The 25,995-nt window shown below is 35.6% G+C and overlaps 1 protein-coding gene across 9 annotated transcripts in view; it reads right to left on the bottom strand.

The window, feature by feature from the left end:
- The window catches only part of LOC143666122 (uncharacterized), a 198,950-nt gene that overhangs the window by 76,867 nt on the left and 96,088 nt on the right, over positions 1-25,995 (bottom strand). For 4 of the 9 annotated variants that reach the window (XR_013167408.1, XR_013167410.1, XR_013167411.1 and 1 more), the window contains 2 exons: positions 5,569-5,705; positions 2,339-2,452 (listed from right to left, as the gene is read on the bottom strand). Coding sequence is in view for 1 of the 9 variants with exons in the window: in XM_077139597.1 (XP_076995712.1) it covers positions 2,339-2,452 (114 nt within the window). In the remaining 8 variants the exon portion in view is untranslated. Of the gene's footprint in view, positions 1-2,338; positions 2,453-3,286; positions 3,441-5,568; positions 5,706-25,995 lie in introns of those variants that run through there. The other 5 variants (XR_013167409.1, XR_013167405.1, XR_013167404.1 and 2 more) reach the window with 2 other exon arrangements.

Genomic DNA, 25,995 nt, shown 5'->3' with positions numbered 1-25,995 from the left:
TTGGAAAAGGAAGAGAAAATGGCTTCCTTTCATTTTTTCACCTAAATGAAACTAAAACACTTGAGTGTCTAGTATGTAAAGAAGAGGACACCCTTGAAATATGATCCAAAGGTGGACTCCTTGAAGATTCTAGTATGTGTATTTATTGTTTTTGATCTAACTTTTCCCATGGGAGTAGTGACTCAGGAGAACACCATTCATATATATTGAAAATATAAATCTCAGGTCCTAAACTCAAGCATATGATAAAGAATGAACACTTCTCTAAAGCAACTTAATTTATATTTCAAGCTGTCATCTCTATGAGCCAGTGGAAAACTCAGGCATCTCAAGAGTTTCCCACAGACCATGCCATAATTAGGAGGTGCTGTATTCAGGCCTGGTTCACACAGGGTACCATCGTGCTGTCTAATGCCCCTCTTTGCCTGAATCTTCAGATAAAACAGCACTGTGATGATTCCTGCCATGCTTGAAAAGCTTTGGTAAAGTTGTCTCCAGTCTCACCAACCTTGATGTTCCATGAAGTCACCATTCCCTAAGATCTAACTAATATGCTCTTGAGAATCAGGTCCAATATGCTCTTGGGTCCTTATATCCCTCCCTTTCTTTCTTTTAGGAAATACTATACAAGATTGTGTCTCAAGGAAATCCATTCTGTCTCATGATTCTTTTAGACAATTATTTCAGACCCAGAAATCTTTAAGATTTGCCGTCCATTTCTATTGTCTGTCCTGTCACAGGTGTCCTCTGAGGTTAGGCATTACACAGCCACTCTTTACTGGAAGAAGGAAATAATGGGAAGAAAGGGGAAATGCAAAGGAAAAAAATTATAGCCTAATACGTTTTAAAATATTATAGAATCACATTGGGGCTCAAGCACAGCCAAGAGTCCCTAGTTCTAAAAGACAGGAGAAAAGTCAAGGCTTTGGTTGATATATCTTTTTAAAAGGTTTGACCTCAAAACAGACCATTGATGATTTGACATAAACACATGAGAATATTTTGAGAGTCAGTAGTTAAACAAAGAGATAAGTTTCAGGAATATCCAATAATAGGGCATGAATATTATTTTCATAATCTATGCTGTTGGTATTTAAAAAAACAAATATATCATAATATAATCTTATGTAGTTAGTCAAAAATTAAATCTAGGTCTGCCTGTTATAGGGTCTGGTGAATACAACTGGCATTTCCTTTTCTGTTAAGGACTGAAATGGTGGTCAATAGGAAAGCAGCACTTCATTCTTTACACTCTGACAGATTTACAAATCAATAAATATCACACCACTGTTCTTCATAGTGCACACATACTGATGAATTTTTATTCTAAGAGATGTGGCTCTTCTGAATCTAATATAAAATCTGTCCAAGGAAGTCAAGTTGGGGCAAGATGAAGCTGAAGATTTTTGTAACGTGAGGAGTTTTACACTTACCTAAAAATAGAGAGTTGAACTCACTTCATAAATAGCTTTATTTTGGCTACCTATAATAAAACAGCTTTCAGAGAGAGTAATTCCAGGTCCATCTGCAAGTGGAGCATTTCAAAGGCAAACTCCACTGACCTGCTTTGCTGAAAACATCAGTAGCTTTTTGCTGAAACTTCAGATAGGCCTTAATATGAAAGGATGTAATTAAATTCGACATAAAAAGTAGGAAAATGAAAACTGAAAGATAAAAAAATCTCAAAAAAACAGAGAATTTTTAAAAAAGGATCTTGTGGAACTCAATTATTTTAAACAGTGGGCCTGGAAAGAAAAGAGAAGAACTGCTTAGCATGAGCTGTTTAAATCTCAAATAGACAATGGGTTTAGAGCTCTTTGGGAAGGATCAACGCAGCTGTAGTGGTAGGATTCTCAGAATGACCTAATGGGCCTCTCAGGTTACTCCATGATTCAATAGCTGCATGTGTCTGGGTTGTGTCGCCCATGGCTGGAGCATATGTGATGGGACAGCACACACAGCATCGCCCGGTACCACATGTGAGAGGCAGAGGATGCTGGAAGATAATGAATCTTTATTTTTAAAATGTGACATTTTAAATGTGACTCCTAATCCTACTTTAGAAGTCTGCTTCTTTATTCTAAGCAGCATGTTTATTTTAATTCCTGGTATATTTTAGAACCTGACATTATTCCAAGAAGATAAATATAGAGAGGAAAAAAAAGATTGAGTCAGTGCCTGCCAAGCCAGAGACCCAGGTTCAATTCCCGGAGCTTGCCCATGCCAAAAAAAAAAAAAAAAAAAAAAAAAAAGATTGAGTCAGAAGAGGTTCTAATGATTTGCTGAGGCTGCTGGGGAGCAGAATGCGAAGATAGTAATTAATGTGGGCGTTTCTTACCTGATGAGAATGAATGTGTTTCCTTTAAAACATTGTGAAGATCCCTTCTGTGCCAACCACTCCATAGGGCGATACGGCACTTCCTTGGTGATCTGCAGGTCCGGTCATATTGTGCTAGGACACAAGGAAGGCAGGATCAAGTAGCCACTGCGGTCCCCCCTTCTGAGTCACACCCCACATACGTAGAGTGGTACTCTAACCTTTCTTCCTCCAACCCACTTCCCCTCTCTCCAAACTTTTCTTTACAACACAACCAGAGCACTCTTTTGAAAATGCAAATCTGAACAGATCACCTACTGCTAGCTTAAGAAAGCACCTTTTCCATGACACCTAGGATGGAACGTGAACCTGGGCCAATACCTACCGCCCCAGCCCCATGCTGTCCATCTCTGTTCACTGTGCTCACGTTTATGTTCTTTCTGACCCTCTAACTTCACCATAATTCTAAATATATATTTACCTTAAAATTTAAAATATATTAAAATAATCTGCGAGTTCCATGACAATAAAGGCCCCATATGTCTTATTCTTTTAGCAATGGGGAGGGAGAGAAAAAATTTGATCCTAGGTTTCAATGTCATTGAAACCTCCTCTTCATGTCTCCCTAAATCAATTCTGAATACTTATATGACTCTCAATACATACTATCCAGATGTCTTTTCCTATATTCCCATCTCTCTGCTCTTGTCACCCTGATGTGATCACTTTTCACAAAGTAGCCTCTTCTCCACCTCCCTATCTTAGCTCATGATCTTGAAACATTATGGATTGTTTAAGGCTCGGTGGATGCTCCATTTATCTTCCAAGCCTTCAATGAACTCTTCTGTGAATTGATCTAGCACAATTTGTTCAACTTGACATAGTATTACATCATACTTATGTAATAGTTATGCATAAATATTCATAATTCTAACTTCTCATCTCACTGGAAGCTACTTAAAGATGGAGTCTCATGCTTCTGTACACCTCATGACGATTAGCATGGTGCTGGCAGGTACATAATTGGTTGGCTTCATGAGAAAACTTTGAGGAGTTAACCCAGTTCTGATTTCTCATCCCAAGGAGCAACATTTCATGAATCTCAGACAAATTTTTGGTCCTCCTGAAAAATAGATACTTCTTCTTACATTGAGTTTTCTATGTGAATCTTCCTTGAGCTCAAAGGAAAAGACACGATCTGTATACTGGGGTTTAAGGGATTTATTTTGAGCAAAAATATTTTGGATTTTGTGTTCTGTAGCATATCCTACCTAGGGATCAACTAACAGAATAAGAAAAAACAACGCTATTAAGAAACCTGACAAAATTTTACACATGCCAGCTGTGAAAACAGCATATACTGCCTTCCAAGAGTCATACATGTGTCTTGGAATAATGCTGCATAATTATGAGAATATAATTTCACAACTAGCTTAAATACATCAGAAGTGTCTGTTCTACAGATGTGTAAAAACGCAAAATCAAGCTCCTCTAGTTCTCATCAACAATGATAAAATATCTGAATTACTGTCTCACATAAGAATTATCCTTATTGAGGAACATTTTAATTTTTTCGCAATTGATAGTTCAAGACCTCAAGTGTCAAGAGCTGCCATTATTTGGATGTTGGGTGACACTTTACTGAAGAAGGACTCATGTTACTGTTATCTATTTGAGCAGCTTGAATTCTAAAATTAACCAAGTATTAATCTGCAAGGAGCTGATTACCCTAGAAACCCTCCTGATAGGAATGTGTTTAAACACTGGCAATAACAACAGCACAAGAAAAGTGACAACAGCAATTATCATTTGCTAAGTGCTACTACATACAGGTATTTTAAATAAATACTGCTTTAATCTTCACAAATATGCAAGTATGGGTACTATTCCCTCCATTTTACTGTTAAGGAAACAAGTTTAAAGGGGTCAAGTAATGGGACAAAAAAACATTCTGAATGTAATCATTCATAAAGCAATGCTATTTCTATCATAAAAAGCCAACAACTGATAGCTTTTGCAAATTCACAAAGCTTTTAAAGGCCAGGTAGATGTACCTGGAGTCTTGTTTTCAATCCCCCAAGTTCAATGTAGTTCATTATGTTGGCCAAACCACAATATAGTCATAATTGCATAAAGGACACTGAAAGATGAAGTTGCTCGACTGAGAATTATTTTTCTTTCAGTCACAATAATAATATTTTTATACCAACTGAAAGATTTTATGCAGAGACAACATAGAATGCATTTAGCAAAGCAATCCAGTTTCTTATACATTTCCATTTTATTGAATTTAGGGGTATTTAAGTGACTTCCTATGGAAATGAAATTTAAGTAGAATTATCATGTTTTTCTTCTGGCTGGAAGATTTGTGAACCAGCATTTACCACTTTCCCCATAGCTGTGAGATTAGCAGAGTTTCAATTCTAAAGCTGCTCCATCAGCCTGGGTGCTGGAGTAAAGCTACTGTGGCGTGAAGCCATAGCCAACTCTCAAGGAACATGCAGCATGAGTCAAATGGAAACCTTCCTCACTGTAATCCACTGAGATATTGTGATTGCTTGTTGCCACAAAATGACTGGCCCATCCTTACTGATATACCTGTAAATTACTCTTCCCAACCAATCACTGTCATGATACAATACAATCCATTGTATTTGATTTCTGCTACAGATATGTCATGGAAGAATCAACCCCAAAGCTTAGTGTCTTATAACAAGCTCTCGTTTCTCACTTATGGGCCTTCTGTTGGCTATAGCTCACTGCTCTTGGCTCGGTTATTCCGGACTCATCCAGTTGTGGGTCCAGACCACCCTGTATGTCACATTCTGAGACCAGTACTTACTTGAGACCAGACCTTGGTAGATGGTATAAGAACAATTCAAACCACACAAAGAAGAAGTGAAAATTGGGACCAAATATACAAACTATCACAGTCCATGCACTTGGTCACAATTATTCACTCCCTTTCCCAGGAAAAGCTCAGCCCCTCCAAGGTATACCAAAAGTCTTATCCAATAAAAGCATCAGACATGCAGTCCCAGATCTTGTTCTCTATATCAGATCCAGATGTGGTTGCTTTCGACTAAAGACCTATGTACTACAAAGATAAGTTATCTGCTCTCCCTATACATCCAGCACAGGTGGTGGGACAGTGATACCTACATTAAGGACTACCATTTCAAACGGGCAGGAATGGGAAGCACATACGAGTCACCATGATTCTTAAAATCACTGTGGCCAGATACCCCTACCTTGGGATAGAAAATGTTTCTTGATTAGACCCTGAAGTCCTGGTTCATTGGAGAAACTTCCCAATTATAGTTCTCTTGGGGCACTGGCTACATTCTTTGGGATGTCCTTCTTTCTCCATCAGCCTCCTTGGGTGTATCTGAAGAGGGAATTGGAGGATACCATCATTGGTTGATAAGCAGCTTTCACAGTCCACTTTCTGGCGAAAGCAAGTAAGAGGACCAAAGGGTCCTTTCAAATATTTTAATCCTTACTGATGGCACTCTGTAGCTGTACATAAAAACTGTCTCGATCTTTTATGTTTCAGATTGTACTCAACTTCTGGCAAAAGCCTCACTAGTATTCTTTTCGAGATTTGCCTCACTCTCTCAAGATCACAAAGGCAACAGCAATGCCTTGGTCTTAAGTGTTGTCTTAAAGAGAAGAAACAGCTGAGGAGGCTTAGAAGGTTTGAGTCAGATACACCAAATAATCTGATCTCTGTATATAACCTAATCTTAAATCCTTCCCTTTTGGTGGAAGAATTGAATACTTTTACTTTTAATATGATTATAATATACTTGGTCATGCTTCTGGTTGCTTCCCCTGTCACTTTTGTGCTTTTCCTGGATTGATCAAATTTTCTCATTTCATTCATATCCTTTAGTGATTTGGGAGGTAAATGTATCTTTGGTTTTCCAAAAATGAATGATAATATATTTAAATATTCTATCAATGTCTATCAAATGTGCACAGTTCAGCTATATGTTATTGAAAGAATAACATCAAAAGAATGTAAGCTCTTTGAGGGTAGATCATCTTCTGCCTAACTCAGTATTATTCCCCTAATTCTTAAAGCAATGCCTGAGAAATTGTACATGCTAAATACATCTTTGGTTCAATAATTAATTAATTAAGACCACAACATTAACATGCTTTCACTTTCCTTTACCCTCTCCCTTCTTCTATTTTCTATCAGCTTCTTTATAGAGGTCAATTGTAATTTAAGTAATTAATGATGATATATTCAAGAATTACTTAAATGTAATCACTTTTATTAATCTCCTCATTCTTATTTCTTATACCCCTCATCTCACCCTATATTTTTTCTTTCATTTTGCTTAAGCAATCTTCTAGTAATTCTTTTAGAATGTGTCTGTGCTTAGAAAACATTCCAAGCCTTTGAAAATCTGACAAATAACAAATTTTACCTCTACCCTACAAACAGTAAAGAAGCTAAGGGGGTTTAGAATTATGGGTCTGAAATGATCACCTCTCTAAACTCTAAAGGCATTTCTCCAAGTTCTTCTAGTCTCCAATTTTGCCAATGAGAAGTCTAATGCTGTCATAAGAAATATGTTTTATAAATTCTTTAGAATTTTATTTGTTCTTAGTCTTGAAATCTCAATACTATACACCTAAGTATTTTGGGCCTTATTTCATTTACCTAGCTCCACTCATAGCCCATCTGAAGGCTCATGGTTATCTTCATCTCTGGAAATCTTTTTCTATCATTTCTTAAATTATCACACTCTATGACTATAACATGCATAATTAAGCATCTCATTATCTTTTAATTTTTCTCCCACATATCATCTATTTGTCCTTTTGTGCTATGTTCTAGAATTATTTTGCTATTTTACAGCTCATTAATTCATGCTTGAGTAATGTGAAGTTACCATTGTCTGTCTAATAAGTTATTTTATGAATAATAAATATGCTTCATCTCCAAGATTTCTTGTTTTATGAATGCAATCTAATTTCTTTTCTATTGAGGATGATAATCATATTTATTAAAATGTTTTTTTTCTGCCTGTTTCTTGGCTCTCTTTTCTCAGATATTATGTTTATTCAGCTCTTACCCTTAATGCATGACAGTGCCTGGTTGTATGCTTATGACTGAACTTGGCTGTCCTTGTTCATCTGCCTGTTTCTTTTTACTGCAGTGGGATAGTCTCCCCAACAAGGAGGTGCCAGCTAATCGTTTTAAAGAAATGAAGCCTTTCCTCTCCACCGGGTACCATCAGTCCTCCTCCCTGACCCACACCCTCACACCCACGCTTCCAGGAGAAAAATGCCAGTGGTTGTGGCACAATCCACCTGCTAGGGGCGGTAGGCCACCCCAGTCAACTACCCTGACTTCGACTCAGAGATTCCTCCTATTCTTTTGATCCTCAGTCCTGAAGTTTTGAGATGCCCTGATGACACCTCCCCCCCATGTATTTTGCGTTATCCTATTGTGAACTTTTGGAACTAGGCTTCCTCAGTCTACTGATTCCATATGTTTCCTTATAGCTATTCCTTTATTTATAATGTTACTATGGACTTATTTTTTTTTTATTGTCTAAATATCTTCACTGTTCAAGTTAGGGATTTTGGGGTGGAGGGGAAAGTATGATAATGTGCTCATGTTCCCATTATGATTCAATCTCCCCTATAGTCTCACTTTAGTTTACACTATTAGCATAATAATTTCATTAATTGTATTTAACAGATTGTACTAAGATAAACCTTAGATCCATCCAAGTCAAAATAACACAAATTATGAATTAGTTGAGTTTAAATGAAAGAGGTTTTACTGCTGATACATGAGGCTTTGTCTATACAACATCCAAACAAACCTGTCGACTCAAGGGAAAAGCATGAGTCAAATTGGTTTTAAGAGACACTGCTTTGATTTTAAATAGTTGCATTTGTACCATGTAGACACAGACTCAGTTTCACTTGACCTATGAAGTAACTGAAGCCATTACAGCTTATGTGATGTTCTTTAGATAACACAGCCAAGTAGCCATTTGGTCAGGAAAGGCCCCCAAGGAGTACATGCTCTCTGCAAATCCTTTTAGATTTCTTTTTTTAGGTCATTCAATCGATTTATAACTTTGTGAGGAAGCCAAGAAAATGCATCGTGCACCAGCCCTGTGAACTAAGGAACATTTAGTTCTTGTACCCTCCAGCTCTTGCAGCCACAGTACACTAACAAACAGCCACACCACAGCAGACATTATCTCCAATTGTGTTAATTCTCCTTAATATATGACATGTGGTCAAGCAACGCAACACTTCCAAAGCTGTATTTCCTAGAACACTGACATATTAAACTCTTCTCTAAGAACATATTAAGAATAATAATGGCAATCTGCTTTGCATTCCACCCCCAAAAACAAATGCTCAAAATACAGAACACCATCTCAGCCAGAAATGCCTTTCAATTTTTTTTAACTAGTACACAAATTAGGGTTGCGTGTGTGTGTGTGTGTGTTTGAGTATGCACGTGATCATACGTTCAGTTTTGATATTAGAAAGTAAGGAACTACTTGAAAAATAATACTTTGGGTCTGTTTCATTGGACATCTGTGGTTTCAAGATCTGTGCTATAGGCAGAATCTCAGCATGTACAGGAAGGGAGTGTCCTCAGAGTCAATCAGGTACATCAGGATGCTCGGAGAAAAGAAGCATTTGCTTCAATAACAAAGGCTGTTATTCTTCTTTTAAATAACAGCGTGAAAGTAATTCCTTTCACAGAGAATCTGGTTATATTGCTGTCATACCCACAAAATCTATTATTATCCGGTACCCAAAGAAGAGAGAGCTTCCCCACCAAACAGTGGAATGATACATGGATTCCATCTACAAAGGTTTCCAAATTAGAAATGATTTCTTCAGAGGAAATACAGGAAGGACTTCGAAATGCAAGAGAACACATTTTCGAGCAACGAGACAGATCTATACCACATGGGAAGGCCTCATGGCACCAACGGCATCAAGACTGTTTGCTCTGCAGGGTGCACGTTACCACCCCACGGACAGCAATGCCAGGGAAGAAAAGTCAGACTGCTTCACGGGTACTTTATTTTTTAAAAATGCCTGTGTACGGGAACTTTAATCAAGTCTTATGGCTGAATTTTCTCATTTATTGCCTATGTGGCAATAGAAAACATGTGTGAACTAAACCTCTTTTTTTATGTATCAGAAGTATGAGTTTGCACAGACATATGCTCCTGCTAGAAATTATTTTCCTTTGTGAATGAACACCACTCTGATTGGGAACCTATTTGTTTTAGTGTTAAACCCACTGTGGAGGGACCATGTCTAATTGAGTGGTAAACTACACCGTCCTATTGATATTTAATACAGTAACAACAGGGAAATATGTGAACCAGATTTCTCAGCACCTAAGTTACTCCCTTATATAAGTAAACAATCTTATAGGTTCAGTCCTAATGAGACTTTTCTATTGTCTACCAGATTTACTAGAAAAATAGCAAGTTTTAGAAGTATTTGCACCTTTATAAGAGTTAAGGCAACATCTACAGCTTTCTAACTTACCCAGGCATTGTATGGGTACCAGAAGAATCTATATCTGTAAATCATTTTCAATGTAAAGGTATTTAAAAATTCTAACTTGAAATTTTGATTTAATATTTCCTAATGACTCTTCCTGGGTGATGAAATGGTGATAAATTGTTTCTTCTTAAACTCTGCATTCTCCAGTCCATCACTTTACTGTTCATTCAAATTGCTTCTTCACATGAGAGCTGGCTTTGAAGTTAATATTTTTTTCTATACATATAGTTGAAGCCTTAGGGAATAGCTCCTGAGCATACAAGTTCTTATAGTTGATATCACTCGTACTTGAAAATATTTGTAACTAAAGTCATATAGCCACCATAAACTCTGGAAAACAAACTTCTTCTGTGAGCCCCCACTGACAAACATCTATTTAATACCAAATTCACATGTGGGTTTCTATTCTTCTATCACGGTGCTTAAGCTAGATAACAGGTCACTTATAACAATAAGCTTTTTATTAATAAAGGCACATGGTATTTCTGTGAGCACTCCTATATAGGAGGAAATTGGATGTAAGCATTTCAGAAAAAAAATCCCAAAGTGGAAATCTCCCCTAAATTCATCCACAGACATGACAATCAATGTGAAATAAATGACAAAAATGCACAAATAAACTTATCCATTAGAATATGTAAAAGTAAAATGAACATGTATAGTTCATTTCTTAGAAGAGTTGTGGATGGTTGGAGATAAAGTGGCCACTATTTTGTCACTTAAGGGGAACAAGAGGAATCAGAAGAGAGAGGGTTCATGAAAAAACCTGGCCTGCAGTTGAGTTTTTTTCTGCAGATTGGCTAAGTCCATATAGTGTCTGGACACACTTGGCAAACACAACAGCCAGTTGTAGCTCTCTTGTCAATTTTTAAACATTCTGGATTAGCAACAGATCTTAATACTCAGTTGAGGAAAATATTTTTACTGTATTTTATTTTTATTATTCATGAAATTCTGTGAGCAAATGTAAAGAAGAGATCCTGATTTTTGTTCCCATAAAGATACTCTACCAGTTACTTTGAAATTGTTGCTTCCTGGAATCAGTGCTTCCAAAGCCGTTCTTTGTACAATATTCACAGTAAAGGGAAGCTAGATTTGGCTCTATGTCCTCATTACACTCTAGTGTCCATGTATTCTTATTTAAAAGGTATGTTTAAATTATTGACTAACTTCATTTTTAATCCCCATTATATACCACAGGACTTCATTTTTAAAAAAATGTAAAATGCAGACATCACTTCCTCAGCCAAATGTAAGCAGCGCATGGAAGTTGGTCAAATAAGTCTTCAGGGCATACAATGTTGACAGAGCTGGCAATTGTAAAGCTTGCAAAGGGGATGCCTTTGTTGGATGTGTGTGTTTTCTAGGCTAATAGGAAGACAATACAAGATATGTACCAACTCCTTGATTGTGTATGAACATGCTTCAAAGCATCGAGATACAAAGGGCAAATGGATGAATTAGAGTAAAGCTGTGTGGCCCTGGGGCATTGCTAGAGTTCTGTAATTCGAAAGTGTAAGATGGAAATTCCATACATTAGACAGTGAAACCCAGGCTCAGAATACTGGCAATGAATCATTGTCATTCACACAGGCAGTTCAGCTTTAAACTTTACAGAGTCTGGACAGAACAAAAGAGGGAGGGGACACAAATGATGAAAATGTATTTGTCTGGCACACGAGAGAGCCAAGCTTGGAAAATTTTCATTCTCCAGCGAGAATAAACAAAGCTACATTCACACTCTGCCTCTAGAGTTTGCAAGACGATGGAGACTTTGAAAACATACTCTCAAGTTCTGATTAGAAAAATGATTCTCAGTCTCATAGAAGGATCTACTTTCAAATTTAGAAAAACATTAGGGACCACCAACTCATGACTGCTTCACAGAGTAAGTACTTCAAGTGCCAGGAGCAAAAGCAGACCTCACAAAACACCTTCACTGTTTTCATCTAGTAAATCAAGAAGCCATTTCTTATTGAGTCTTGGAACTTAGGGGAATATCTCTCTAACACTCTTCATATCATGTATCAGTAGAAACAGAAATTCTGACAAGGTGATTGTCCAATATATTGATGCCTCTATATTGACATAAAGAACATGCATATTTCCAAATAGTATCCCAAAAAGAAGTCACCTCAGATTCTACCAGTGACCTTTCCTGGAAGACTCTCCCCCTTCTCTGTTTACTGTATTCAATCAAACACTGAGTCCCTGAGTTAGAGCACTGAAGCAATGAAAGTCAGCATTACCCCATTCAGCAATTTTTTAAAAAGCTGAAAAAGTAATCAAACTTCATCTAGAGATATGAATATAGCTGACATGGATAGGACAAAGGTAAAGCAGAATACTGGGTAAAGGATCATATGGCCCATATTTTTAAACTTCAGGCTCTATGTGAGATCAAAGAAAGATGTTTATATGGTGCAAAATTCATATTTTGTGTAAGATATTATCTAACTTAACTTCTACGGTCAGTTTATTTGAACTTTAATGACATGGAATCTTTAATAGAGCATGAGATCTAGTTGGTTTGTACAGGTTTGTGTGATGCCCTGATATATCCCAGAGTAATTTTGGCAGAGAATAAAAATGTGTCTGCAAAGTCCCCTTGGGGGACTGGGGAGAAAGGAGAAAATATACCACATCCCCATCTGGGGAATTCCTGATATTCTCACAAGCAGTGGGGATAACCAATTCAATAGGCTGAGCCATCAGTCTTGGGATTCCCCCCTATGAAGCTTATTCTTGCAAAGGAGAGACTAAGCCTACTTATAATTATGCCTAAGAGTCATCCCCGGAGAGTTCTTTTGTTGCTCAGAAGTGGACTCTTTCTAAGCCAACTTGACAGGTGAACTCATTGCCCACCCCCTACATGGGACATGACTCCCAGGGGTGTAAATCTCCCTAGCAATGTGGGGCAGGACTTCCAAGGATGAGCCAGGACCCAACATCATTGGAATGAGAAAGCCTTCTTGACTAAAAGGGGGAAGAGAAATGAGACAAAATAAAGTTTCAGTGGCTGAGAGATTTCAAACACAGTGGGGAGGTTAGCCTAGAGGTTATTCTTATGCATTATATAGATATCACTTTTTAGTTTATAGTGTACTGGTGTGGCTACAGGAAAGTACCTAAAACTGTTGATGTGTTCCGGTACCCTTGATTCTTGAAGAAGACTGTATAACTATATAGCTATATAATATAAAACAATGTGACTGTGTGATTATGGAAAAACCTTGTGTCTGATGCTCCTTTTATCTAGGGCATGTATAGATGAGTAAAAAAAATAATAAGGATAAAAATAAATTAAAAATATATATCTACATATATATTTCAATGTCCTCACATTTCAACACCTGCAAGTACTGCAAGAACAAAAAATAAAAAGATTAAGACATATGTATCCAAAAACTTTTGAGTCCTGTTTCTTCTCTCTACCAAGTTTTCACTTTTGTTTTCTCCGTTCCATTTTTTCTACTACCACTTTCCTCAGCTTTACAGACTGGTAGAATAGCTTCCTAAACATTCTTTCCATCACTAGTATCTGTTCCTTTTCAATATAATCATCCCTATTCTAATTCCAGATGTGTCATTCTATAGCTCAGCTGTGGCCATATTATTTCCTTAATCACAAACTTTCATAAGTTCCCCATAGCTTTTGAAATAAAGTTCAAACACTTTTGGTGGGCACTGAATATCTCCATAATCTCCACCACTACTTTTTCCAGGCTTTTCTCACAATTTCTTGTACCCTACATTCCAATCACCCTAGCGTGTGCATATCATATCATGAACATAAAATACAATTTTTTAACAGCAGTGGAACTAGGGAACAGGATATAAGTATCACTGCCTCTTAAATAACTCAGCTTAAAAATGTTCCATTGGTCAAAACAAGTCATGTGGGCCACCCATCTTCAAGGGGGCATTGAAGGGTAAACTTTCCATAAGCCAATTAAGAGAACTGAAGTACTGGTGTGTGTCCCTAACGACTAAAATCATCAGGCATTAAATGTAAACAGTTTATCTACAATATCTGCAGATGAATCTAACAAACTACATTCAATATTTACACAATGAATGCTATAAAACCACCAATAGAAATTAAAGACCAAAATAAATGGAGTGAAATACTGTCCTTATACAAAGGAAGACTGAATTTCAAGTCAATATTCTCCTAGGTAATCTATGGATTTGTCATATTCTCAAACAAAATTGCAACAGGCTTATGTGCAGAAATTTACAGTTTAATACCAAAATAATAATAAAACAACACAGGACTTAACATAAATAAAACAATTCTGTAAAAGAAGAAAGAAGGAAAAAAAAGAGAGCAGTCTACAGAAATCCAGATAATGTGATCTTGGTATAAGATTGAACGTATCAACCACAAAACAGAATGAAGAGTCTATATCTAGCTGTTGTGGGTACAGTCACTTTATTTTTGACAATGATGTAATGACAATTTAACAAAAAAAGGATAGCCTTTCAAGAAATAGTGCTTGGATACTTGGACATATATATATGCAAAGGAGAGAAAAAAAATCTTGATGTTTACCTCACACCATGTATGAAAATTGATTCCAAGAGAATTATAAAACAAATGTAAGGATGCAATTATTAAACTTTCAAAAATAAGAATTTTGGATAAGGTGCAAGAAGCATTAACCATAAAAGAAAAAAAAATGATAAAACATACCTCAACATAATCATAAGCTTATGCTCTTAAAGAAAACAATTATAAAAAGAAAATTTAGGGTAGTGCAATGGTGGCTCAGTGGCAGAATTCCCACCTGCCATGCTGGAGACCCAGGTTCAATTTCTGGAGCTTGCAATGTCAAAAAAAAAGAAAATATATGGAACAAACGGGGGACAGATATTTGCAAAATACATATCTTAAAAAAGGACTTGAATACAGAATATATAAAAATGTCTTACAACTTTACACTAAGACAAAAATAATAAAAACAATATGATTAAGAAAAATTTATTTGAACAGACATTTCAACAAAGATATACAGGATGAAAATAAATACATGAAAAGATGTGCAACATAATTAAATCTTTGAGAAATGCAGATTAAAGTCATGCGACACCGATATCTTTCTACTGGAATGTCTACAAAAAACAGTCTAGCAAAACAAAGTGCTGGGTGTGAAGCAACCAGCACTCTCTTGCATTATACAGTTGATAGGGGTAGGAAAGCGTTCAGTGACTTCTAAAAGAAATTTGGAATTTTCTTATAAAATTAAAAGTATCCTTACCTTATGATCCAGCAATCTTACTCTTAGGTCCTCCCTTATGAGAAATAAAAACATATGTGCAGGGTGACATTACCAATGTGGCAACATAAGACATTCCCTGAAAAATCCTCCCAGAGATTCAGCAAATAAAAAGACAGATCCCACTTGCTTTGAACACTAGAGGATGGTAGAGACTGGAGAACTCCACAAACACTGAATTAAAGTAAAAGAACGAAACCAAGTGAAGCACACTTGGTGGCACTATAGGAGCTGAGAGAGCCATTTTGAAACCAACCCAGGAGAGAAGGGTCAGCAGATGTCACCATGTGCCTCCCATGTGACAAAGAAATGCTAGGCATGATTAGCCTTTCTTGAGTGAAGATATCCCCTTGCTGATGCCTTAATTTGGACATTTCCATGGCCTTAGAACTGCAAATTTGTAACCTAATAAATCCCTTTGTAAAAGCCACTACCTTTCTGGTATATTGAATACTGGCAGCATTAGCAAATCAAACAGTTGGTATCTTTATAAATTAGTAGGTTACAGATGTAGGTTGTATCATTATATAATTATATAACCCCCAGGATATTCACAAGGATAGTGTTTTTAAAATATACAGATATAGAAATGAGAAAGGGATCAGTCAGATATGCTGCAAAAGATGAACTATACAGAAAACAATGTTGTAATACAGGAAAAGAGAGACCAAAAAAACACATGCCCCTTTAAAAATCAAAGTATAAAATGACTGAAGTGCTGCCTTTACAGTAATTATACTGAATTTAATGGATTAAACTCCCCAATCAAAGTTCACAGAGTGGCAGAATGGATAAGAAAGCATGACCCAAATATATGTCATTTAGAAGAGACTAACTTTAGACCCAAAGAAACAAACAGGTTGAAAGTGAAAGGTTGGAAAAAGTAATTTCCTGCAAATAGAAACCTAAAAAGAGTTGAGGTATCTATACTACTATCGGACAAAAGAGTCCTTAAGTCAAAAGCTGTGTAAAAGACAATGAAAGATAGAATATACTAATAAAAGAGGCAATCCACCAAGAAATAACAATCACAAGTATTTATTATGCACCAAACCCTAGGCCCAAAAATATATGAGGCAAACACTGATAAAACTGTAGGGAGAAGTCTACAATAAAGTTGGAGACTTCAATACACCAATCTTATCAATGGATCGGAAATCTAGACAGATCAATAAGAAAACAGAGAGCTTGAGTAATATGACAAGTTAACTAGGCATAATAACAAATACAGAATATTGTACCTCAAAATAGCAGGATATACATTCTTTTGAAGTGCACATGAATCATTCTCTGGGATAGACCACATGTTGGGTCACAAAATGAGTCTCAATAAATTTTAAAATGTTGAAATTATGCACATATCTTCGCTAACCATAATGGATTGAAGTTGGAAATCAATAACAGAGAATTGGAAAATCCACAAATATATGGAAGTTAAACAACACATTCAAACAGTGGGGCAAAGAAGAAACTGCTAGAGAACTCAGTAAATATCTTGAGACAAATGAGAGTGAAAATATGACATATCAAAACTTATGGAATGCAGCAAAGGCAGTGCTGAGGGGAAAATTTATTGCCCTAAATGCTTACATTGAAAAAGAAGAAACAGCTAAAATCAAAGACTTAATTGTACACATAGAGGAACTAGAAAACTAACAGTAAATTAAACCCAAAGCAAGACAAAGGAAAGAAATAATAAAGATTAGAACAGAAATAAATGAAACCAAGAGTAAAAATAAAACAATAGAGAGCATTAATATGTCCAAAATTTGGGTCTTTGGAAAGATCAATAAAACTGACAACCCCTTAACTAGATTGACACAGAAAAAGAGAGAAGATGAAAATAAATAAAATAAAAAATGAGAGGGTGTACATTACTAATGACCCTACTAAAATAAAAAGGATCATAAGAGGATATTATGAACAACTGTATATCAACAAATTAGACAACCTAGATGAAATGGACAAATTTCTACATACCAGAAACAACATACATTGACTCAAGAAGAAACTGAAGACAACAACAGACCAATTATAAGTGAAGAGATTGAATCTGTCATCAAAAACCTCCAACAAAGAAAAGCCCAGGATTAAATGACTTCACAGGTGAATTCCACCAAACATTCCAAGAAGAGTGAAAACCAATCTTGTTCAAATTCTTCCAAAGAAGCGTATAAACAACCTACACTGACTCTAGAAGACACTGAGGACTTCAAAAGACCAATTACAAACAGAAGACTTGAATAGACATTTCCCCAAAGAGAAAATATAAATGGCTAAAAGCACATTGAAAGATGCTCAACATCACTAGCTATTAGGGAAATGCAAATCAAAAACACTATGAGATATCATTGCACACCCACTAAATCATGGCTATTAAAAAAGAGAGAGAAAACAACAAGTGTTGGAGAGGAAGCAGAGAACTGGGGGCACTCATGCATTGCTGGTGGGAATATAAAATGGTGCAACTGCTATGGAAGACACTTTGGCAGTTCCTCAAGAAGTTAAATATAGAATTACTGTACGACCTGGAAAATCCCATTACTAGGTATCTATCTACCCAGAAGACTTGAAAGCAGGGACTTGAACAAATATTTGCACACCAATGTTCACAGTAGCATTATTCTCAGCTTCCAAAATATGGAAGCAACCCAAGTGTCCACGAATTGATAAATGGATAAACAAAAATGTGGTATATATATTTACACAATGGAATATTATCCAGCCATGAAAATGAATGGATTCCTGTTGCATGCAGCAACATGGATGAACCTTGAGGACATTATGCTGAGAGAAATAAGCCAGACACAAAAGGACAAATATTGTATAATAATAGTGACCCTATTTTAGATGATGGGCTAAAATTAAGAATACAAATATAAGAATGTTCTTCTGTGACTATAATGAATGTATGATACTATGTACTATTTTAATTTTTTAATCAATTGTAACAAAGGGAACTGCTGTTAAAAAATAGTACAATTACAAAACAATGTACCATCAATTTAATAAATATTTCACACCAAGGAATATTTATATTTATATTATTTATATTTAATAAATATTCCACACCAAGTGTTGGGGTGATATATAGAATCCTATATTTTATGTATGATTGGCCTGTAAACCTACAACTTACCTAATATAATTTTTTAAAACGTATGCACACATAATGGCACATATATGATTGTTTGTAACAGCTTTACTTATAATCACCAAAAACTGGACCCAACCCAAATGTCCATCAACTGGTAAACAGATTTAAAAGACCTTGGTACAGCCATACAATGGACAGCTACTCAGCAACATAAAGGAACAAACAGCAATAACATGGTCAAATCTCAAATGTATCCTGCTAATGGAAAGTAGCCAACCACTGCAAGCAATATACTGTATAATGATATATTCATTACATTCTGGAACACACAGAACTTTAGAGAAAGAAATCCGAACAGGATTTGCCAGGGACTGGGGATGGGAGAGTAGAGGTTGTCTGCAAAGGGTCAGCTTTTGGGGATAATGTGAATGGTTTATATCTTACATGAGATGGTGGCTACATTACAGTATTCATTTGTTAAATCTCATCATACTCACTTTAAATGGGTAAATTCTATAATATGTAACTAATACTTCAATGAACCTGACTTAAAATGTATAAAATGGATTTTATTTTATAAATACAAAGATCAAGTCATAAGTAATTGCTCAATTTATTAATCCATTGCTGTCATGATTCTTAATCTCACCCCTTTCAATTTTGAGTTTTGGCTTAAAAATAAAATACTTAACCCTTTGTCTACCTATTGGAGAAAACAATGCAATGAATTTCTCCACAATGGTAACTATCCAGAACCGAGCCTCTTATATGATAATATACTGATGAATTTTACAGAAACAGTAGCCTCCTTTTTCTTTCAAAGTCTGTGTGGTCCTCTTAAAATCCTGACGAAAGCTACAAGAGGGAAAATATCTGTGCAAATCCTTTCATCTTCCTAATTTCTGAGCAATAAATTTCCCCCACTGCTTTCTCCTTATTTATAGTTTCTCTTTGAGTCAGTTTTTTCATACTAACTCTTCTGTAGTCTGGGGCATATCTAATACTTCCAGGGATAGGAGCAGAAGATGGGGCTGGAAGGTCACTTCCAGATCCGGGATTATGTCACTACAATCAATACACTCAAAGAGATTCACCAAAACTGCTTTACAGCTAAATGAAACCTAAATTCCATGGTTTTGCTAAAAAGATTTCTTCGTCAAAAATAGGCAACAATCCCTCTACTCCACCCCATCCCCATAATAGTCCTTACCTGTTTATGTTTAGATTTTTATATATCGCATTTCATTAATGTAAAGTTATGTCCACATTTCTACAAGATATATTTTACTGGTTCATAAAGCAAGAATAATAGTCCATGTTTTTGAGTGTTTCCTATGATTTAGGTAAGTGTTGTTCCAAGTACCATGATTTAATCTTCCTCAAAAATCTATGAGGCAAGAATTACAATTATCCTCATTTTAGAGATGAGAATATGTAAGCACAGAGAAGTTAAGCCATTTGCACAAGATCACACAGCTGGTGAGTGAGGATTTAGAATTTGAATCCAGACAGCTATTGTGCCTGAGCCCTCACCTGTCATTTTGACCCATGAGAAAACTATTAATAAGATAGAAAATGTTTGTTTAAAAACAAATATTGGCATATATCATGGGTTGGATAGCTTTCTAAATAAAGATGTTAAACAATTGGGAAACATAAGTATGTTTTCCCTCTAGATCTGCCAAGAACTTGTTTTGTTGCCTAAGTAAATCCCTTGATTTATCAGAGTTTTAGTGTTCTATCTACAAAATGAGGAGATTGATTTAATAAGTCCTTTAGGGTCACTTTAATTTTATTCTATGCGACATTAAATTTAAGACCTACAGATTGCAAAAGTCTCAGAAGCTATAGAAAATTTCATAATTAGTTTTCAATATCTTGCATTTCCAACTCCACTAAATTTCATTTCTACTAAATAGTGGAAATGTAAAGGAAGCTATGAACTTGAGTCACTTTAAACAGTTTTATACTATGGCTTGTTACTTTACTTTTATCACTGCTCACAATTTAAGAGGAGAATATTTCAGGAAAATTTTCCAAATTTTAACTCATATTTTTATCTGAACTATGAATTCTTTCCCAAAGATTGAATTTTCCTCTTCACTTAAACTAGAAAAAAAACTTTTTTTTTTTTTAAGAAAGGGAAGAAATGGAGGTAGGGGGAAATGAGAAAGAGGGAGGAAAAGTGAAAGGAAGAAAGAAATAAAGTCAGACCTACCCCTTAATTTTAATTTGTTTGGTTTGGTTTTTACTGAGTGGGGGAAGAGGTGGGTTAGGACAAAAGGACACAATACTTCCCTCTGAGGCTCTTCACATAAGGAAGTATATTATTTCTTCTCTTCAAACCCTTCCTAGGAGTGCCAACATCTGTTGAGAGAGAGAACATCTGCTAGGCAAGTGGAGATATTGGAAGATAAGCTGCTTAATCAGACAGTTGGGACAGGATGAAGAAATCATAATAAACTAGAAAATTAAGATTAGGATCTGGGCATAATTAGCAGTTCTTAATGTGCCAAATGCTGTATTTTTGAACACATAATTGATGAGATTGGAAGCTCCCTGTGATTGTCAGCAACTTTAGCTGATAGTAGCTCAACAATCTGTTCAGAAACATTTGCTAGGTGATGGCGAACATGTTTACCAGGGTTAGTGCTTACAAGCAGTGCAATACCGTCATCTTGTATATTTTGGAGGAACAGTCCACCATAGGCCAAGTCACTGGAGCAGACTATGAGAATTTTCTACAGTCTAGCCCCAAAGTATAGGGCAACTGCTTTAAATGTATGTGTGCATGTGTGTGTATTTTGCAAGTGCAAAACTAGTAATAGTAACAAAGCATAGATTTAGATCTTAATCATTTCAAAAAGTATTCACATGTCTGATCGTCCCTGTTCCCAACAATCCTGTGAAGACTGGCCATACAAACTTCCCTTTTAAAAATGAGGACACAATCTCCATGCGGAGATTTGAGACAGGCAATCGGGCTGGAAGATAAAAAATTGGTAAATTTAATTTCTAATCATATATTGAATAAACTCATGGAAACATGAAATAAGTGTCCTAGAACTCAACTGTTAATATAGGAAGGAAACTGGGAAGCATAATCCAACAAATTCACAAACCCTACTTAAACCGAGTATGCACAGACCACACATTTTGATAATCATCAAAAGCTCTTTATTGTAGTTTCTGGAGGATCTCAAATTAGATTTGATTTCCAATCTTTCTGCCCTATCAGAAATGTAATTACCTTCTTCCAATCAACTTGAAGAGAAAAATTTAATCTTTCATAAATTCCTCCTTTTAAATAAATTGTATGGATTTCAAGTTCAAGTTGGAATAAAATAGATTTCTTTAAATATTAGTAATTTCAAATTTTTATGTTTGGAGAAAAGTATCTTTAAAGGGGATAGAAAAAGTTCCAAGAGAAAAAGCTATAAGAATGATTATGGCTAAATTTCTAACATTCTAATCATTCTGAGAAATCACTCCTCAAATTCTTTCTAGCAAGTCCACATGCCAATATAAAAGTATCCAATTTCTTTGCAAGGTGGGGCCAATGTGAGTAAAGGAAAATAATCTAACCATTTGTCCATCTTTCATATTCTTTCTCGCATGGTAGTTAAGACGTCATTGTTGAATCTGAAGCCAGTGTTACCACATTATGATTCCATCTAAAAAGATGGCAAAAAGCTGAAAAAGAATTCTGATTAGTCAACACAGGTCTATCAACCACACAGCAGGTTCTAAAATTGTAAACCTTAAGAAAAATTGGGGGAGACAAAAGAAGTATAAGGTATGGTAACTGTTCTCAAGAAGCATACACTGTAGCTGGAAGATAACTGGCCTATGTGTAGTGAGAAGTAGAGAATAACTGAATCTCGAACAGATTGGAACTAACCACAAATGCAATCTCAGTTCACAGAAGGACATATTGGTGTGATAATACTTACTCTCCCAACATTATTAATCTCTTAGTTTATTGAGTACATCTTTACCTCAGTTTCTTACTTAACCTCAGTATCTACCTTAACATTTTCAGAGTGTGCTTGGATTTAGAAGCCAGGATTTACAAGCAGAGAAAGAAGTCTTCAAGTGAGGCTACTCCACTGCTAACTGCATTACACTAGCTGCCATCTGCTGGCATAATTTGTTCAAAATTATATAGGATACTCTAAAGGATTTGGGCATTTCTACTAAGCCTTGGACTTGGTGGACTGGCCTTTTTTTTTGGCTACTCTGCATGAAATTGTATAGCTTTCAGGTTACTGATGCTCAAATAAAACTTGTCATTTTACACTACTGCCAAGAATTAGAGGAGGCAGTAAATGCTCCTTGAAGGATCAGAAACAAATTTGAAAGGCATGTATTTCTTGAGTTTTGTATGATTTCGATACATGACATCTATGTTGAAAGGATAGCAATCCTCTAAAATTATGACAATATGATATAATTATCATAAATCAGAAGTGACATCAAGAGAAAACTGACTTTGCTTTAAAAATCCTGACAGGAAAACATAATTTATTACCAACATTCCATAATTAATATCAATAGTTTGTCATAATTACCCAGACTTTAATTGGTTCATATGCAAAAAAATAGTTCAATACACTAGTCCCTGTGGATATATTTTGCAATGAATTTTTCTAAGAACTTGTACTGAGCAGGCACATGATGGAAAATAGAGATTTTTAATAATAATGAGGGTGAGCAACTGCCTACAACCTTCTTTTAAATGTTTCTAGACAAAAGTAATTTTGCCCCAATTTAGGGTGCGGAACTTTGGAGATTTCATCAAACCATCATTCAAGTTCTGAAATACACCCAGAAATCTTTCTTGAGAAAAATCCTTACTGTGCTTCCTTGATGCAGTTCAACTCTCCATCCCATAGAAAAGTATTTGTCAGTGCCTTTTCAGAAGTCTTAATTTTCACAATGGAATGTCAACCCCATTGTGCCTCTTGGATTCTGAAATATTTGTATGCAGGTATTTGTCTATTTTTGACTATGTGAAGATAAGATAGTCCAACTAGGTTCCTAAAAATAAAAAGTTTAAAAATTCAAATGTAAATGAAAAACTTGAATAATGTTTGTAACATACTTGGCAAACGATAAGCATCTTTACTGTCCAAGAATTTTTAAAAATATGTGCTGAGATAGAAATAATTAGATCTTAAAGTGAGAGCCTTTCTGTAGGGCAATTTGGAAATAAAATGATCATATTAGCTGCTAACATTCTTTGGATGCCATGAATTAGTACTTTCATTTCTTATCCAGTAGAATCCTCATAGTAAACTGAAAAAGAATTTATAATCCTGAGTTTTCAAATCAGGAAACTGAAGCACAAATTAACCAACTCATTCAAAGTCATAGCGATGAAATAGGAGAGCCAATACTCAAATTCAGGCAATCTCACTGCTGCACCTTCACATTCATTGTGATTTTTGACCTAGTCAAAATTTCTACTCTCTTCTACAGACTTTTTCCAGGCCAATAATTAAGGATTCACTCTTAGGTTTGCACAAAAATATGTTGAGGGCAGCATCATTTATAGCAGCAAAACCTTGGATAAAAAAAAATAAATGTCTCACACTAGGATATTTATTGAGTAAATTATGGTTACCCATACAAGAGCCATGCAGCCATTTAAAATCATTTTTTAAAGAAATTTTAAGGACATGGGAATTGCTCATAGATACCACAGTATGAAAAGAGCAGTATGTGAAATACAAACCCAATTTTATATATATAAAGTAGGCTTGTACAACTAGAAACGAAAATGGCTTGATGATATGTATCAAACAATAGTTACTTCTGGGTAGGAGTAAAAATCTATAGGCAAGTTTCATTTCTCTGTTTATATCTTTCTGTGTTTCAACGTTTATACTAAATAATAATTTGCTGCATTTATTTTTTTCTTTTGGAAAAAAACTACACAAAAATTGTGGGACAATCATAAAACTGTAAGATCTTATAGACTACCTGTATTCACCCTATTTTCTCCTGTGATTTCTACTTTTCATTTCATTTTTTCTTAGTATAAATTTTTCAGTCTTAACTATAGTTTGCCATTTATTGTTTGTACTTCTATTATCAAGTATCTAAATACAAATGGATCAACATAAAAGTTCAAAATGCAAAACATATAGATAGTAACCTCTTCTAAAATTCTCATTACTTCCATTACCAGATCTAAAACACATGAACAAAATAACACATACACTTGGATAAATAGTTTTTTTTAACAAAAAATCAAACCCATTATACTGTCCTTTCATGTTTAATCCTCCATCAGTTAAACATTTTGCATACATTTTCAGGAAAATGTATTTGATCTGAGAACATCTGCCAGAGCCTGAAACACATTTTTCCGGTCTTTGACTTGAAATTTAGTATAACTATCTAATGACTGCTCTCCCAGGGACTTTGACATACCATCATATCCCTATACACAGCTTGTATCATGCATTTGCATACAATTTATACTTCTAAAAGCACTTCAGTAAACATTAATTCAATTAATTCTCAAAATAAGTTTCATTGGACAAAAATGTTATCTAAATAGGCACTTTTTTCTAATTCTAAGGCTGTCACCTTCCTAACAAAAGCAAGGCACTTTCCTTATCAGCACCAGCAGATTTGGCAATACTGACTCCCCATTATATGTTATGAATCAGTATTTTCAGCAAAGCACTTTGGGTCACCCAGAATTTTGGGTTTAGTGTAATCTAGTCTTGTTCACTACAACCCTGAACTTAAGATTTTTAAAAAATTCTGAAAGCCCACATACATCGCATAATACATGCTTCTAGTCTGTCATGCCAATAGAATTTTGCTAAAACATGTTTTACTGTACACTAAACACATGCACACATACACACACACACACACACACACACACACAGGTTTTCCTTTGGAGAATAATTAAACTGAAGATGACTTTTTCCTTTAGGATGAAATGCAGTTTTCTCATTAAAAGTCAATCTTTCCTTTCAAAAGACAGAATAAAATGTTCCTTCATTGAAACTCCAGATGGTTCGATGTACGTTTTTGAAATGTTTCTGCTTGAGGATATTCTTTTTGCCTCATAATTCCCTTGAGACTTTCCTCTCAGTTCTCCAACACTCTTTTTCAGACCTCACTCTGCTACTTTTAGCTGCCCCAGATTTCCATTTTTTATCAGTTCAATGACGGCAACGTCATTCTAAGGTGTTTGAGGACATAGTGGCGGATGAGGTCTGAAGAGCATGAGTGTGAGCAGGCTACCAGAAATGGGTAGATCTTCTACTAAAACTACCTATTCAACTAAAGAAAAAAAATACAACAAGAGGTTGGCCATTCCTTCTTCCTGCAAAATTCTTCCTCCATCTGTTTCCTTAATGAAACTCTCTTCTCTCTAATGGCTCCCTCCTCTGCTCAGGTTTTAGAATGCTAATTGATTCCGGCACTGCCTTCTCTTTCCAGTATTTGCATCTTTCAAGGACCCACCCACATATCTTTGAAGGGTGACACGCTTTCTAATACCCCTTGCTCATGATGGTATTTTCCTGAATTCGGAATATATCTGTTATTTTTTTGCTCTGAAATGTTTTTGGAGAGAGGGAGACCTAGGCCAATGTGATATTAACCTAGTTAAACCCCTAAAACCTGCAGCAAATAAGACTTCCCCATGTACTTCCAGCCCATCTTCCTCAGTAGGATACTCCTTAAATCATTTTTGTTAG

The sequence above is a fragment of the Tamandua tetradactyla genome, chromosome 22 (assembly GCF_023851605.1).
Source record: "Tamandua tetradactyla isolate mTamTet1 chromosome 22, mTamTet1.pri, whole genome shotgun sequence".
Lineage (NCBI taxonomy): Eukaryota > Metazoa > Chordata > Mammalia > Pilosa > Myrmecophagidae > Tamandua > Tamandua tetradactyla.
This window is presented reverse-complemented; position numbering and strand designations above follow the sequence as displayed.